General features: G+C 40.0%; 1 protein-coding gene across 6 annotated transcripts in view; it reads right to left on the bottom strand.

Annotated features, from left to right (window-relative positions):
* The window catches only part of DIS3L2 (DIS3 like 3'-5' exoribonuclease 2), a 345537-nt gene that overhangs the window by 184585 nt on the left and 146997 nt on the right, over positions 1-13955 (bottom strand). For all 6 annotated transcript variants that reach the window (XM_079782043.1, XM_079782046.1, XM_079782041.1 and 3 more), the window contains one exon: positions 8509-8682. In XM_079782043.1, the coding sequence (XP_079638169.1) occupies positions 8509-8682 (174 nt within the window). The remainder of the gene's footprint in view (positions 1-8508; positions 8683-13955) is intronic.

Genomic DNA, 13955 nt, shown 5'->3' with positions numbered 1-13955 from the left:
TTGCCCAGAGTTACTCAACTAGTCCCTGGGAGAGGGAGGACTAACTTCTAGTGCTCCTTCTATGCTGCCACACTCCCTTACCAGGAGAACCTTTTCTAATGGCAATTTAATCACACTGGACTTCCTGATAAACAGCAAGATTATTAGTCACTTAATGTTAGTTGTGTTTGAAAGTTTTCCCACAAAAAGGATTGACCTGAAAGAGGTTAGTATTATATGTCTCTACTTTCAAGTTGCTATTTCAAGGTTGGTTTTACCTGGAGTGAGAAGACATTTCTGTCTATTTGGAACAGTTCCATCTTGAAGATATTTCAATATTTCTTACCACAACACCCTTTCTGTGCTCAGTATTTTTAGCTCATTGTTTTCTATTTTGGCAGCTGAGAAGCTACAGTTTGTAATTTTACCTCCAGCTTCATATTTCTTCTTAAAAGTGAATACAATGTCCTGTTTATAATAATAAAATCACTAGCTGGCAGAACGACATTAAATGGGGAAAAAAGAAAGCAATTGGAAAATTTAGAGCAAGCAATTTTAAGTGCCAAGTTTCACATTTGTAATGGTCCAGTGGAGGTCACTGGGCTTCCTTTTTATTGAGGAAATAGTAAAGAAATAGATATCTACAAGTTCTCCTGTGAAATACTATAGAAACCACCTCCACTTCAATGAAACTCATAGTTTTACTAAAAAGTGATGTGACCCAAGCTTCTGCAATATTACTAACTATAGGAAAAACATAAAAATCAGTTTAGCGTGGTATTTTCCCCTCCAATATTTAGGTTTTCATTTTCCACTTCAATTGAGCTTTTAAGCTTTGGTTTCCTATTCGTTTAGCAACAAAGGAAACAAAACAGTATCAATGAAATTGGAAATAACTGGAGCCAGTCTCAGAAATAACCTTGGGGTTTCTTGGGCTTCTGGTGCAACCCCCTTTAAGCAGTTTCCTTGGATACATTCTTCTCCAGATCCCCAAAGGCTTGCAGTATTGGTGTCGCTTTTTTTTTTTTTTTTAACCTCAGATGCCCTGCTAAAGAGAGCTTCAGGTCTAGGCAAGGTAAACAGGGATTCTGCAGGTCCGAAAAAATGGTGCTCCTAATCAGAAGGGCCAGATCGCCCCTAGCAGTTCACACCAGCCTCACTTCTTGAAAATTGCTAACCAACCATTTTTCTTTTCAAAATAAACACTATTTCTCTCAACTTCAGTTTGCAAAATATTACCCCAATTCCATTGGACTAAAAAACTGGAATTTTACTGACATAATTGGATTATGAGGTTTAAAGATTGATGGAACTTTTCTGTTCCAAATATAATTGTTCAAATACCAAACCTAAACGGGTATGTTGAAGTCCTTACATAGTTAGAGCCAGAGTAACACTGCCGGCTCCATGGCAAGGTGGCCCAGCAGAGGGGGTCAAGAAGCTATCAAAACCATAGGAGTTGTGAACCCTATTATAGAAGGACCTGGGAGTCTTGGTGAACATGTCACCTTTTCTGCCGCCATAGCTTATCAAGAAAATGAAAGCTACTTTAGTCCCTCTAGTTCTCACTGTGCCTGCTCATTTCTCAGATCTCAGCTCAAGCACCAATGAGTGACCCGCAGCTTGCTCACACACACATTATAGCATTTGACATACTCTGCTTAATTTATCTGAGTATAAATCTGTATCCCTAAAAAACAGTACAATCTTGAAGAAAAAAGGCTGGGCCTTACTTGTCTATGTACTTCCAGTGACTAATTTATTACTTGGAATCCTATATAATAAAGAGGTAATATGGAAATTGACCATCACACCCTTGCACAAGATGGCCGCCCCCATGTCGTCACAAGATGGCCACCACAAGATGGCCAGCAGGGGAGGGCAGTTGTGGGCAATCAGGCCAGCAGGGGAGGGCAGTTAGGGGCAACCGGGCCAGCAGAGGAGGGCAGTTAGGGCAACCAGGCCGGCAGGGGAGAGCAACTGGGGGCGACTGGGCCGGCAAGGGAGGGCAGTTGGGGGCAACCAGGCTGGCATGGGAGGGCAGTTGGGGGCAACCAGGCTGGCATGGGAGGGCAGTTGGGGGCAATCAGGCCAGCAGGGGAGCAGTTAGGAGTCGATCAGGCTGGCAGGGGAGTGGTTAGGGGGTGATTAGGCTGGCAGGCAGAAGTGGTTAGGGGAAATTAGGCAGGCAGGCAAGCAGTTGGAAGCCAGCATTTCTGGATTGTGAGAGGGATGTCCGACTGCCGGTTTAGGCCCGATCCCTGAAGGGTCCCAGATTGGAGAGGGTGCAGGCTGGGCTGATGGACTCCCCCCGCCCCGCAGTGCACGAATTTCGTGCACCAGGCCTCTAGTATATGATATATACACATATATAATAATATATGTAAATAAATGTATACATGAGAGAAGAAAGAAGAAAAGGGAAGACACAAAAGGTCTTATTTAGGAATTTATGGACTATGTATTAATTAATCATAGCACATGTTTTTAGCATGCACTGGAACTCATTCCTAGTCCTCTTGACATTCCTGGGGAAATTAATATTCATAAAAACTTTGTGAAGGTTCTGAACCTCTAAGCATAAATCCTTGTATCAAGTACCTCTCTCCTTATATCAAGTACCTCTCTCCTCCATTACAAATCCATACTTGACTACTGTTTAAGACACTTATTATTTTTTGTTGTTGTTAATCCTCACCCAAGTATAATTTTTCCATTGATTTTTAGAGAGAGTAGAAGGGAGGGAGAGAGACAGAAAGAGAAACATTGATAGAGAGATACATATTGATTGGTTGACTCCTGTGGGCGCGGACTGAGCCTGCAACAAACAGTCTGAGGGCCGACACTCTAACTAACCACTGAGCAAAACTGGCTAGGGCCTGTTTAACACATTTAACTCATGCTCTTCTGCAATGACTGAGAGTTCCATGAGAACAGAGACCAGACCTGTATTTGTTCACTGTTGATTCCCCGCTGTTCTGTAAATATTTGTTAGTTTAAAATTGAATAAGTCTATTACAAAACCAGTCAAAAAAAAAAAGGGAAAGGTAATTAGATCCAAATACTTCAGCATACTATGGACTTCTCTTTGTTTTTTGTTTGCTTTTTTCTCTCTCTTTGTTTTTTATTGTAAAAAAAATAAAAACTTAACCATGACAATATAACCACCTGGCATCCTCACAAGGTGTGTGGGTGAGATGTTGAGGTGTACAGATGAAAGTCAGCACTCCAGAACTCCAAGGCAATGACATTGGCAATCCCATTAGATTCCATGCTTTCAGCCATCAGTGGGTATTTACAGAAATTATCTAGTTTTAGCTGAACTAATCTTCACAAAATAGAAAAGTGGCTAAAATGATTATTGCAAAGATCCACAGATTAAAGATAACACTAAACTAACAATAACACTAATACTACCAATACCAGGAAAATAGCAGAGTTAACATATCTTCTCCCAATAGGAATTCATAATCAGTCACATTATGATTTCAAAACAATGACTGTCAATCATATGCTATCAAGCAGATACTTAGACAAAATTAAACACACTTAATCTGTCCCTTCAAGGTAAAGTTGACATTTTAACAATGAGGAAAAAAAGTTACTTCTTTTTAAACAAAATAAAATGAGAAACTCAAGTGTTAAAAGATAAAATTTTTAAAATGGATATCTTTAAATGTTTCTATTGTTATACAGTTTGGGAGCCTAAAATGATCTTAGTGTATAAACTATAAAACTACTCATATCTAGCCCTAGCTGGCATGCTCAGTGGTTAGAGTATTGCCTACCCACCACAGTGTTGCAGGTTTGATTCCCAGTCAAGGGCATGTACCTGGGTTACAGGTTTGATCCCCAGCCCTGGCTGAGGTGCATGTGGGAAGCAACCAATCTATGTGTCTCTCTCATATCGCTCTGTCTCTCTCTCTCTCTACTCTCCCACTCTCTCCAAAAATCAATGAATAAAATATCTGTGGGTGAGGATTAACAAAAACAGAAAGAAAAAAAAAACTACTTATACCTATACACTTAAATATCCTAACAGAATTTTCTAACTACCTGTATTTTCCGGCGTATAAGACGACTGTGTGTATAAGACGACCCCCAACTTTTCCAGTTAAAATATAGAGTTTGGGATATACCCGCCCTATAAGATGACACCTGGACGACCCCTGACTTTTGAGAAGATTTTCCTGGGTTAAAAAGTCGTCTTATACGCCGGAAAATACGGTAGTTTTTAAAGATGCCAACTAAATAATAATCAAGGATTAAGAACACATTTTTTAAAAAATCAAAAAATGCAGCACCTTTCAATTAGTCCACAAGAACTGACATTAAAGATGGAAATTTATTAGCTGGATTGCAAAATGAATCTGAATATAATCAGTGAATAGGATGAAAAATGAGTACTATAATTTAGTAAATTCAGGTATCTTTTTCAGTTATGATAACCATTAAAAGCAAAACTAAGTACCAAATTTACAGAACCTATAATTAGACCTTTGCATATCCATATCATAAGTTGTTAAAGCAACATTTTAAAAAAAGAATATTCAATCACATTACTTCCATCAAAAGTAAAATTAATATGAAGTTTTTTATACCTTTACTAGGGGCTGGGGGAGGGTGTCCCTCAGCCCAGCCTGCACCCTCTCCAATCTGGGACCCCTCAAGGGATGTCCGACTGCCCGTTTAGGCCCGATCCCACCGGACATCCCTCTCACAATCCAGGACTGCTGGCTCCCAACTGCTCGCCTGCCTGCCTTCCTGATTGCCCCTAACCGCTTCTGCCTGCCAGCCTGATCACCCCCTAACCACTCCCATACCAGCCTGATTCATGTCTAACTGCTCCCCTGCCAGCCTGTTTGCCCCCAACTTCCCTCCTCTGCTGGCCTGGTCACCCCTAACTGCCCTCCCCTGCAGGCTTGATCACCTCCAACTGCCCTCCCTTGCAGGCCTGGTCCCTCTCAACTGCCCTCCCTTGCAGGCCTGGTGCCTCCCAACTGCCCTCCCCTGCTGGCCATCTTGTGGTGGCCATCTTGTGTCCACATGGGGGCAGGATCTTTGACCACAAGGGGGCATCCATATTGTGTGTTGAAGTGATGGTCAATCTGCATATTACTCTTTTATTAGATAGGATAGAGGCCTGGTGCAGGGGTGGGGGCCAGCTGGTTTGCCCTGAAGGGTGTCCCGGATCAGGGTGGGGGTTCCCTTGGGGTGTGGGGTGGCCTGAGCGAGGGGTCTGTGGTGGTTTGCGGGCCAGCCACGCCCCCTGGCGACCCAAGCGGAGGCCCTGGTATCTGGAATTTATTTACCTTCTACAATTGAAACTTTGTAGTCTGGAGTGGAGCCAAGCCTCCTGCTCGCTCCTGGCTGGCAGCCGTTTCTGTTGGGGTTTGTGTATATCTTCTATAATTGAAACTTTGTAGCCTTAAGCAGAGGCCTGTGCTGGCCAGGATGTGCGGAAAGCGGGGGTCAACCCTAGCCTCCTGCTCTTTCCAGCTCCATGGCTGACGCCATTTCTGTTTGGATTTGTTTACCTTCTATAATTGAAACTTTGTAGCCTTGAGTGGAGGCTTAGGCTGGGAAGGGCAGGTGGAAAGCTTGGCTTCATCCGTTGCCTGGGAAACCCAAGCCTCCCTCCGGCTCTCTGTGGCTGTAGCCATCTTGGTTGAGTTTATTTGCATACTTGCTCTGATTGGCTGGTGGGTGTGGCTTGTGCATGTAGCAGAGTGATGGTTAATTTGCATATTACTCTTTTATTAGGTAGGACAATGAAAATATTCTAAAATTTATTTCATTCTCACTTTTCTACTTTTATGTAAATTTACAATGCACATAATAAATTACTAAAGTAAGTACATTTGTAATTTTATAATAGAAATACATTATTGGAATGTATGTTCAACAAAGTTCAGAGATTACTACTTTAGAACATCAAGAAGCAGTTGAAAGATTTTAGGCCAAAGGAGTAAAAAAAAAAAAATCAGATTTGAATTTTAGAAACATAATCCTAGAGATAATAGGCAGGGAGAAAGTGTTTGGAGGTTAAAGTGATTTTTTAAAAAAATCCCTGTTACTATGCTAACAGCAGACAACATTCCATAAGCCCCTTGTATCTTTAAAGCCCTTTGCAGGACACATTGGTATATTTTAACAGAGGCTTTCGGCAGAGCAAGGCCTCCTATTCTGTGGTCTACCAGAGGTAATGCGGAACAAAGAAAAAGGCAAGGTGGAGACAAGTGAGGGGACTGAGAGAAACACTGGACTCTATGACTATTGAAGTGCCTTATTACTTATCTACTAGAGGCCCAGTGCACAAAATGCATGGGTAGGGTCCCTAGGCCTCGCCGGCAATCGGGGCCGATCAGGTTTCCCATCTCCCTGCCTCCCCCACTCCTCCTTCCCTCGCTCCTTCAGCGCCCCACTGCCACCGCCCTTGCTGGTGGCCCACCATGTTCCACGCCACCCCCTGGTGGTCAGTGCACATCATAGTGAGCGATGGAACTCCCAGTCAAACTCCCGAGGGGACAATTTGCATATTAGCCTTATATTATATAGGATAGGCTAGGAGTAAGACTAGAAATGATTGAGCACTTCTCTTTTCGAATAGTCTAATTTATAATTTTTAATAGTTATAAAAGTTATTTTAAAATAATTTAAATAGGAAAATTTATAAAATAAAAAGTAAAATATTGCCTCCCTACCTCCTACTATTCTACTGAGTTTGCACATGCCAATCACTGTCAATAACCATAGAAAAAGGTCTGGATTTCCTTCCAGAAATTTTTAATGTATATATACTTTTATGTGTGTGTGTATATATATATATATATATATATATATATATATATATATATTTATATAGTTTTTTTATTATTTGACTGTATAAAAAATAGACTCATTCATATTGTTCTAAATTTCTTCTTTTCCTTCACAATCTGTAACAGCCATTGTTTTAGGACAGTGCATATGGATTTAGCTCCTTTTTTACAGCTGTAGGGAATGCTATCTTACTGACATGACATAGTCATTAGCAGAGTTACCTTTACAATAATGAACATGTATCCTTATATACTTCTTTGAGTAGGATTCCTAGAAGTGGAGTACATTTAAAACATTGATAGCAACTACAGAATGGCTATAGTAATTTATATTTCAAACAATAAAGTTCAGCCATTCATTCTGACTTATCTATTAATTTTTTTTATAGATTCCTAGATTTAGAAAAATATCTCAGAAAATAATCCCATCAATTTGTAGCCGAGTAAACAAAGGTTGAGAGAGAGCAAGGCTATGGGCCCAAGATCTCAAAGCCCCTGGGATGAGATAACGGGACAGCAGGAGTTCCACGATAGTGGTTACTGCTGAAAGCCAGGACAACAACTTCAGTTAATGGACTTCAAAAATAATGAGTTCCACCAGAGCTACTAACAAGTAGGAAAAGGGACATACTAGTGCTGTCATCTTTTCCTTGCCTAACTTTGGCAAGAAAAGGAAAAAAGGCAGTAAATTCCTAAAAGATACAATAGCAAAAGGGGACACAGAAGGAGGATTCTCAAAGTAGGTGGAGGAATGGGCACCAAGAGCTAAAGGTATCATAAGTTCAGCTGCATGAAGTGAGCAAGTGTGGTGAAAAAGACTCTGACATGGGATGACCTTAGCAAAAAACCTTCCACAGCCTCAGTGGGTTGTATGAAAAGTTTCTTGGTTCTAACTATCTCCATGTGGCATCCAAAATGAATGCCAGTACTGAAACCAAATTCTAAAGAGAAATATCAGAAAAGAACTAACATCCCACAATGAAGAAACATCTTCAAAGAAGATGTTGTTATAAAAATACCACAAAAGTACTTTCCAACAAATTCCAGACCTAAAAGTAAAGCTTTAAAATGAAGCTCCAAGCACAGAGTCTTGAATCCTTTGCTCTGTGCCTGAAGAGGCCCATTTAAAGGAAGGCACTTCTAACCAGATAGCACTGTCTTTATTCGACCAGACTTATGGGGCAAAGCAATGAGAAAGCAAGATGACAACTGGACCCTTTGAAATCTGGATGATCTAGATCAGGGGTCAACACACTTTTTCTATAAAGGGCCAGAGAACAAATCTATTAGGCTTTGCAGGCCATAGGTCTCTGTTATAGTTATTCAACTCTGCTATTTTAGTGTAAAAATACACCCAGAGACAATGCATAACTGAACAAGCATGGTTGTGTTCCAATGCAACTTTATGGATGCTGAAATTTGAATTTCACATAATAATCATAAAAGATTATTCTTGTTTTGATTTTTATAATGATTTAAAAATATAAAATCATTCTTAGCTCATGGGCTGTACATAAATAAGCAGTGGGATGGATTTAGTTGGTGGGCCACAATCTGACAACCTCTGGTACAGAGCATTTAATTGTCAACTGAACTGAACTTGAATGTTAATGGAAGATGGAAACATCTGAGCCCAGCTCCTAGGAAAGTTCAGTGAGAAAGCAAAAAGGGAGAAACATGTTTTTCTTAAAGAGCTTCAGATATTTACCTTAAATCTCTTCTCTTGCTGAATTCCTCTGGTGGTATTGTCCAGGGCAGGTCTTGAGGAAGACATTCTAAAACTTCTGAAGAGAAATCAGAGAAATCCACACCATACTCTGTTAGTATTCCTTCTGTTTCAGGCTCAATTTCACCAGCCTGCCCAAGACTCTTAGCCAGCTGCCTGTGGACAAGACAGAGAGAAACAAGTGTGATAGTGAGTAAAGGGAAGACAGGTACCCATTTCCTCTCTAAAACTGACCCTAGTAGGAAGGGCAAGAGGTTTTAAAGACTTTCCTACTACGGCCAGTTTTAGAGAGGAAATGAATGAGGGGCCAAGCAGAAGAGACAATGATACACATGTCCTTTAAAGCCATGACTACTGTGTAATGTTAACTTTCTTCAGGAATTCTGTCCTGGCGACTAGAGCCAGACAGCTTTCCTTTGGACTCCAGCAATTGTGTTTTCATGGAGAAGTCAAACTGATATTGTTAAAAGCTTTTGTCAATTTTTTCTCTTGTTTACCTTCAGAGACAATTCTGATCAACCCAGTTTGTTGTTAAATCATTAGTTTCACAGTCCCTATACCTTAAGTCATGCTCACGAGATTTGATTCAATGTTTATATTTCATAATTCTACAAATTTTTACCTTAACATTTTGAAGTATTTTATCTCAACAAAAAAGTAGTATATGTTCAGAGAATTTAGAAAATACAGAAATGCACTGAAATGAAATTTATCTGTAATCCAGTCACCAGGAAAAATGCTATTCACATTTGAGGGTAGTGGTCTATTAAAAGTAAGATTGCATTTAATGGGATAGTACTGACATTATGAGTAGGGTTCCACCTTCAGGGGGCAGATCTCATTCTTTATCTGTGGGTCATGTATACATATGTCAAAATGATAGCTCCCATTCTCATATATATTGACATACCACATATAGACCACAAGTCTAAAGCTACATGTTAAATACAGACATTCAATAGGAAATGCAATATATGAAGCAGCTGCCTTTGTAAAGTGTTTTGGGGAGACCAAAGATGGCCACTTCTATTTTGCAGGTCTACCAGGGTGATCTAGGAATCCGCTCTCAGCTCTTCCTGCAAGGAGTTTAGATCTGCCATTGGAGCCTTTTCAGGGATAATTCAATTTCTTGGAAGAAGATACCATTTCTGATGTAAGGGTAGATGCCTGGCCACCAGAGCCCTGAGATGCACAGTGGTGGAAGGGGTGGAGGATGTGACTGCCTCATATATAGACTTCTAACAAATTCCCATTTTTAAATTTTGAGCAAGTTTTTATATTTTAAATCCCATAGACTTAAAATTCTGATAAAATATTAACAGAATTCAGCAATATATAAAAGGGGTAATACACCATGACCACATAATTCAAGATTTGTCCAACATTAAAAGACAATCAACATAATCATGTTAGCAAATAATGAGAAAAACACATACAATCCTCTCAAAAGATGCAGAAATAGCATTTGACAAAATCCATCCATGATCAAAACTCTCAGCAAAAGAATAATAAAGAACATCTTCAATTACAGCTAATGCCAAACTCAATGGGAAAAGACTAAATTATCTTTCCTCTGGATTAGGAAGAAGACAAGGGTGTTCACTCTCACCAGCACTATTAAACATGGTGTTGGAGGTCCTACTGAATGCCATTAAGCAAGAAAAAAAGAAAGAAAAGGCATACAAATTGGAAAGGATGACTTCCACATTGCATGTAAATGGGTCCAAGGACTATCATTCCCATTATAGAAGTGGCCAGCCCCCTACATAATGCCTAGACTCTCTTTATAGAAGACCTCTCTCATTCTATGAAAGTACAGTAGCCAGCACACTGTATGACTTAGACTCTGCTTCTACTCAAGACTTTGATTGTGAAGAGAATGACACAAAGACAAAGAAGTGCTTAGGATTCATTCATGGCTAGAATGGTTTCTAGTGACAGTAGTGGCATATCAGTGTCTGATGGCAATGCTGTCCTGAAAGGTAGCAGTAAGAATTGTTGGCATTATGGCCAAACTAATCCTGATAAAAAGACGATGGCTGGACTTCCTGCTCTTGCCTCTTCAGATATGCCTTGGTTCCTACCCATGACTTCCTCAGGACGATCAAGACTCTTAATTGTTTCGTGAGTCCTTCAATACCCTTCTAATAAATTCCTTTTCCAACCCAAGCTGGTTTCTTTTTTTTTCTTTCTTTCTTTCTTTCTTTCTTTCTTTCTTTCTTTCTTTCTTTCTTTCTTTCTTTCTCTCTCTCTCTCTCTCTCTCTCTCTCTCTCTCTCTCTCTCTCTCTCTCTCTTTCTTTCTCTCTCTCTTTCTTTCTTTCTTTTCTTTCTCCCTTCCTTCCTTCCTTCCTTCCTTCCTTCCTTCCTTCCTTCCTTCCTTCCTTCCTTCCTTCCTTTCTTTTTTTATTGATTTAAAAGAGGAAAGGTGAGTGGGAGAGAGATAGAAACATCGATGTTGAGAGAGAATCATTGATCAGCTGCCTACTGCATGCCGCACACTGGGAATAGAGCCTGCAACCCAGGTATGTGCCCTGACTGGGAATCGAACCTTGACCTCCTGGTTCATAGGTCCACGCTCAACCACTGAGCCATGCTGGCCAGGCGAGCTGGTTTCTTTTGTTTGTACCAAAAATCCAGACAGTTGAAGACTGGGGTCTCATTAATTTTCAAAATTACTACATTATTACCTGTGTTCACTAGAACAAAGTTCCCACTGAGAATTTGGAGAAGCTACTATCACTATCTTTAAAGTTTGAAGGACATTTTGGAAATTCATTAGTATTTTGAAAATTAATGAAACCTAAAACCATTTATTATTTTCACAAGTTCATGTGGTTCTGTTTTCTACATCTATCTCTTAATACTAATGTCTTTAACTGTCTAAGTTCTTAGTTGCAAGCACAAGAAACTAACTCTGGTTAGAAAAAGAATTTATTGGAAAGATATCAAAGAGTTCACAGAAATAGTAAGAGACTTGAAGAACCTGAAAAGGGGGTGGAAACAAAGAATTACATGCTCAACTTCTAAATTCTTGATTCCAGGCTAATGGGAAACTTAGGGTTTTTCTATGTATATCACAAAGATACTTTGAATTATTTACAGGATAAGATGGGGAGAAATTCAAAAGGTAATAAATGATTATATCATAAAAGTCATGGTCTCACTAAGTTTTTTATGTGAGAAGTGAAGGGTGCTAATCAGAAAGGTGAAATTCAGAGAACCAGATTTACACACACACACACACACACACACACACACACACACACACACACACGATATTATATAGGAGGATGGCTAGTTCCAACTCACCTTCCATTCTCACAGTCATAAGTGGACTATGACAGTATTATATCCATTCTAAGGGTTGTCTCTAAAAAGACAGTAGAGCAGCAACTTCCTCCCTGCAACAGAAATTCAAGCAAAATATGTCCATGGTCTACTCTGGCTAAGGAAAGGTGGCCTGATGGATAAAGTCATGAAAGAGGCAAGTTTGGAGGACTGGTGACCAGGACACCTGGTGAAGACATGTGGATAAATGGATCTACTGAAATGAGCCCAAAATATGATTATTTGTATTCCATGAGAATGCTCAGCAAAATACTTCTACTGTGGAGGCAGAATGACCTGTCAACCAACCTCATTCCCTAGCCACTGCAGTGCTTGTTCAATGGGCATAAGTACCAAGTACATGGTAGCAGGAAATGAGCTACACAGTATGAACTTCCTCTTACTAATGATGACCTGACTACCACCCCTGCAGGACGCCAGTTTGCCAGCACCAGCTACCAACTCTGAGCCTCTGACACAAAAGCACAGCAGGAGGACACACCAAATATTTGATAGCGGGTTAAGTTCACTGAACTCTTCTGTGATGGAGAGGACAGTAACCTCTCTCCATTAAAAGAAACACTAATTTTGGGTTTAGATTTGCTACCTTCATTTGTTCTACCTACCTGGCTTGTATAAATACCACAATCCACAGATTTACCAAATATCAGCCATTATGTTATCACATTCAACATTGTAATCAACAATTTATTCTTATAGAAGTAGCAAAGCCTATTGAAGTCACTGATTAGAATGGTGTACTGACAGACTACATTGAGAGGCAACACCTTCTCAGGATAAAAGAGCCATGTACATGATCTGGGTGGGGAGGAGTTGAATCTTTCAATATCATGCTTAAAACCTACCCATAATAATCACAGCAATACTCACCTCTATAGCTGAAAGGTTTTTAGTATCTCTGGGGACACTGTAGTGATTCCTTTGAATTGGAAGCTAAGACTCTAAGAAACCTGACTGATATAAATAAGACATAAAATATATTGCCCACTTCCTTCCTGGAAAAACACTTGCTATTCAAGCCAGCTGAGAGATGACTCTAAGGTAAGATTTCAAGAATGGCAAGTCATAAGTCACACAAGCTCAGGAGGCACACAGATCCAAGTAAGAACCCAAAGAGGCCCATACTAAGGCATATCATAATTAAAATGCCAAAAATTAAAGACACAGTGCCGGGAACAAATTCCAGCATGTAATAATTACAAGAGTTTCACCAAAAGGTTGGTGAAGCTTGGGCGGCTCAACAAGGGTGAGCCACATATGTAGTTTATCTGTTGGAAACAGCTAAACGGCACTTCCCCCAAACCTGAATAGGATAATTGTTAACTGCCAGACAGCTCAGGGCATTTTATTGCCTCCTGTTGGCCAAACACCTGAACAGCTGTAGGCTATTCCCCAAACTGACAATGCTTCTGTACCCTACCCTTTGAAGTGTATATGTCAGCCTTGCCTTACAACAAATTGTGTTTAATAAATACCACAGGGTCCTTAGACAACAGAGTCTTTAGCTCCTTCAGCTGAAGATCCTCTAACCCCCAATGCCTTTCAAAATTATCTTTTGTCTCCGGACTCTTTAATCATCTACACAGCCCCTTTCTCCAGAATGCTGAACTCTTTGTAAGGCTGGGAAAAGAACCCCGGCACAAAGGAGAATCTTAAAGGCAGCAGAGAAAAGCAACCTGTTACCTACAAAGGAGCTCACATAAAGCCGTCAGTTATTTTTCATCAGAAACACTATAGGCCAGAAGGAAACAGCATGAAGTATTCAAGGTAATGAAAAACAAGGATCTGAAATCAAGACTACTATATCCAGCAAGGCTATCATTCAAAAATACATGGTAAAACAAAGAGCTTCCCAGACCAAAAAGAAAAGGCTAAAGGAGTTTATGACCACCAAACCAAACCAACATTGCAAGAAATGTTAAAGGGACTACTGTAATAATAATAAGAAACAGAGACATAGGCATAAAGAATTAAAATGGCAATAAATAAGTACCTATCAATAATCACCTTAAATGTAAATATATTAAATGCTCCAATCAAAAGACATAGGGTTGCTGAATGGATAATAAAGCATGACCCT

Source organism: Cnephaeus nilssonii, assembly GCF_951640355.1.
Source record: "Cnephaeus nilssonii genome assembly, chromosome: 10".
In the NCBI taxonomy this organism is placed as follows: Eukaryota; Metazoa; Chordata; class Mammalia; order Chiroptera; family Vespertilionidae; genus Cnephaeus; species Cnephaeus nilssonii.
The sequence above is the reverse complement of the archived record's forward strand: the minus strand, read 5'-3'. Positions and strand labels throughout refer to the sequence as shown.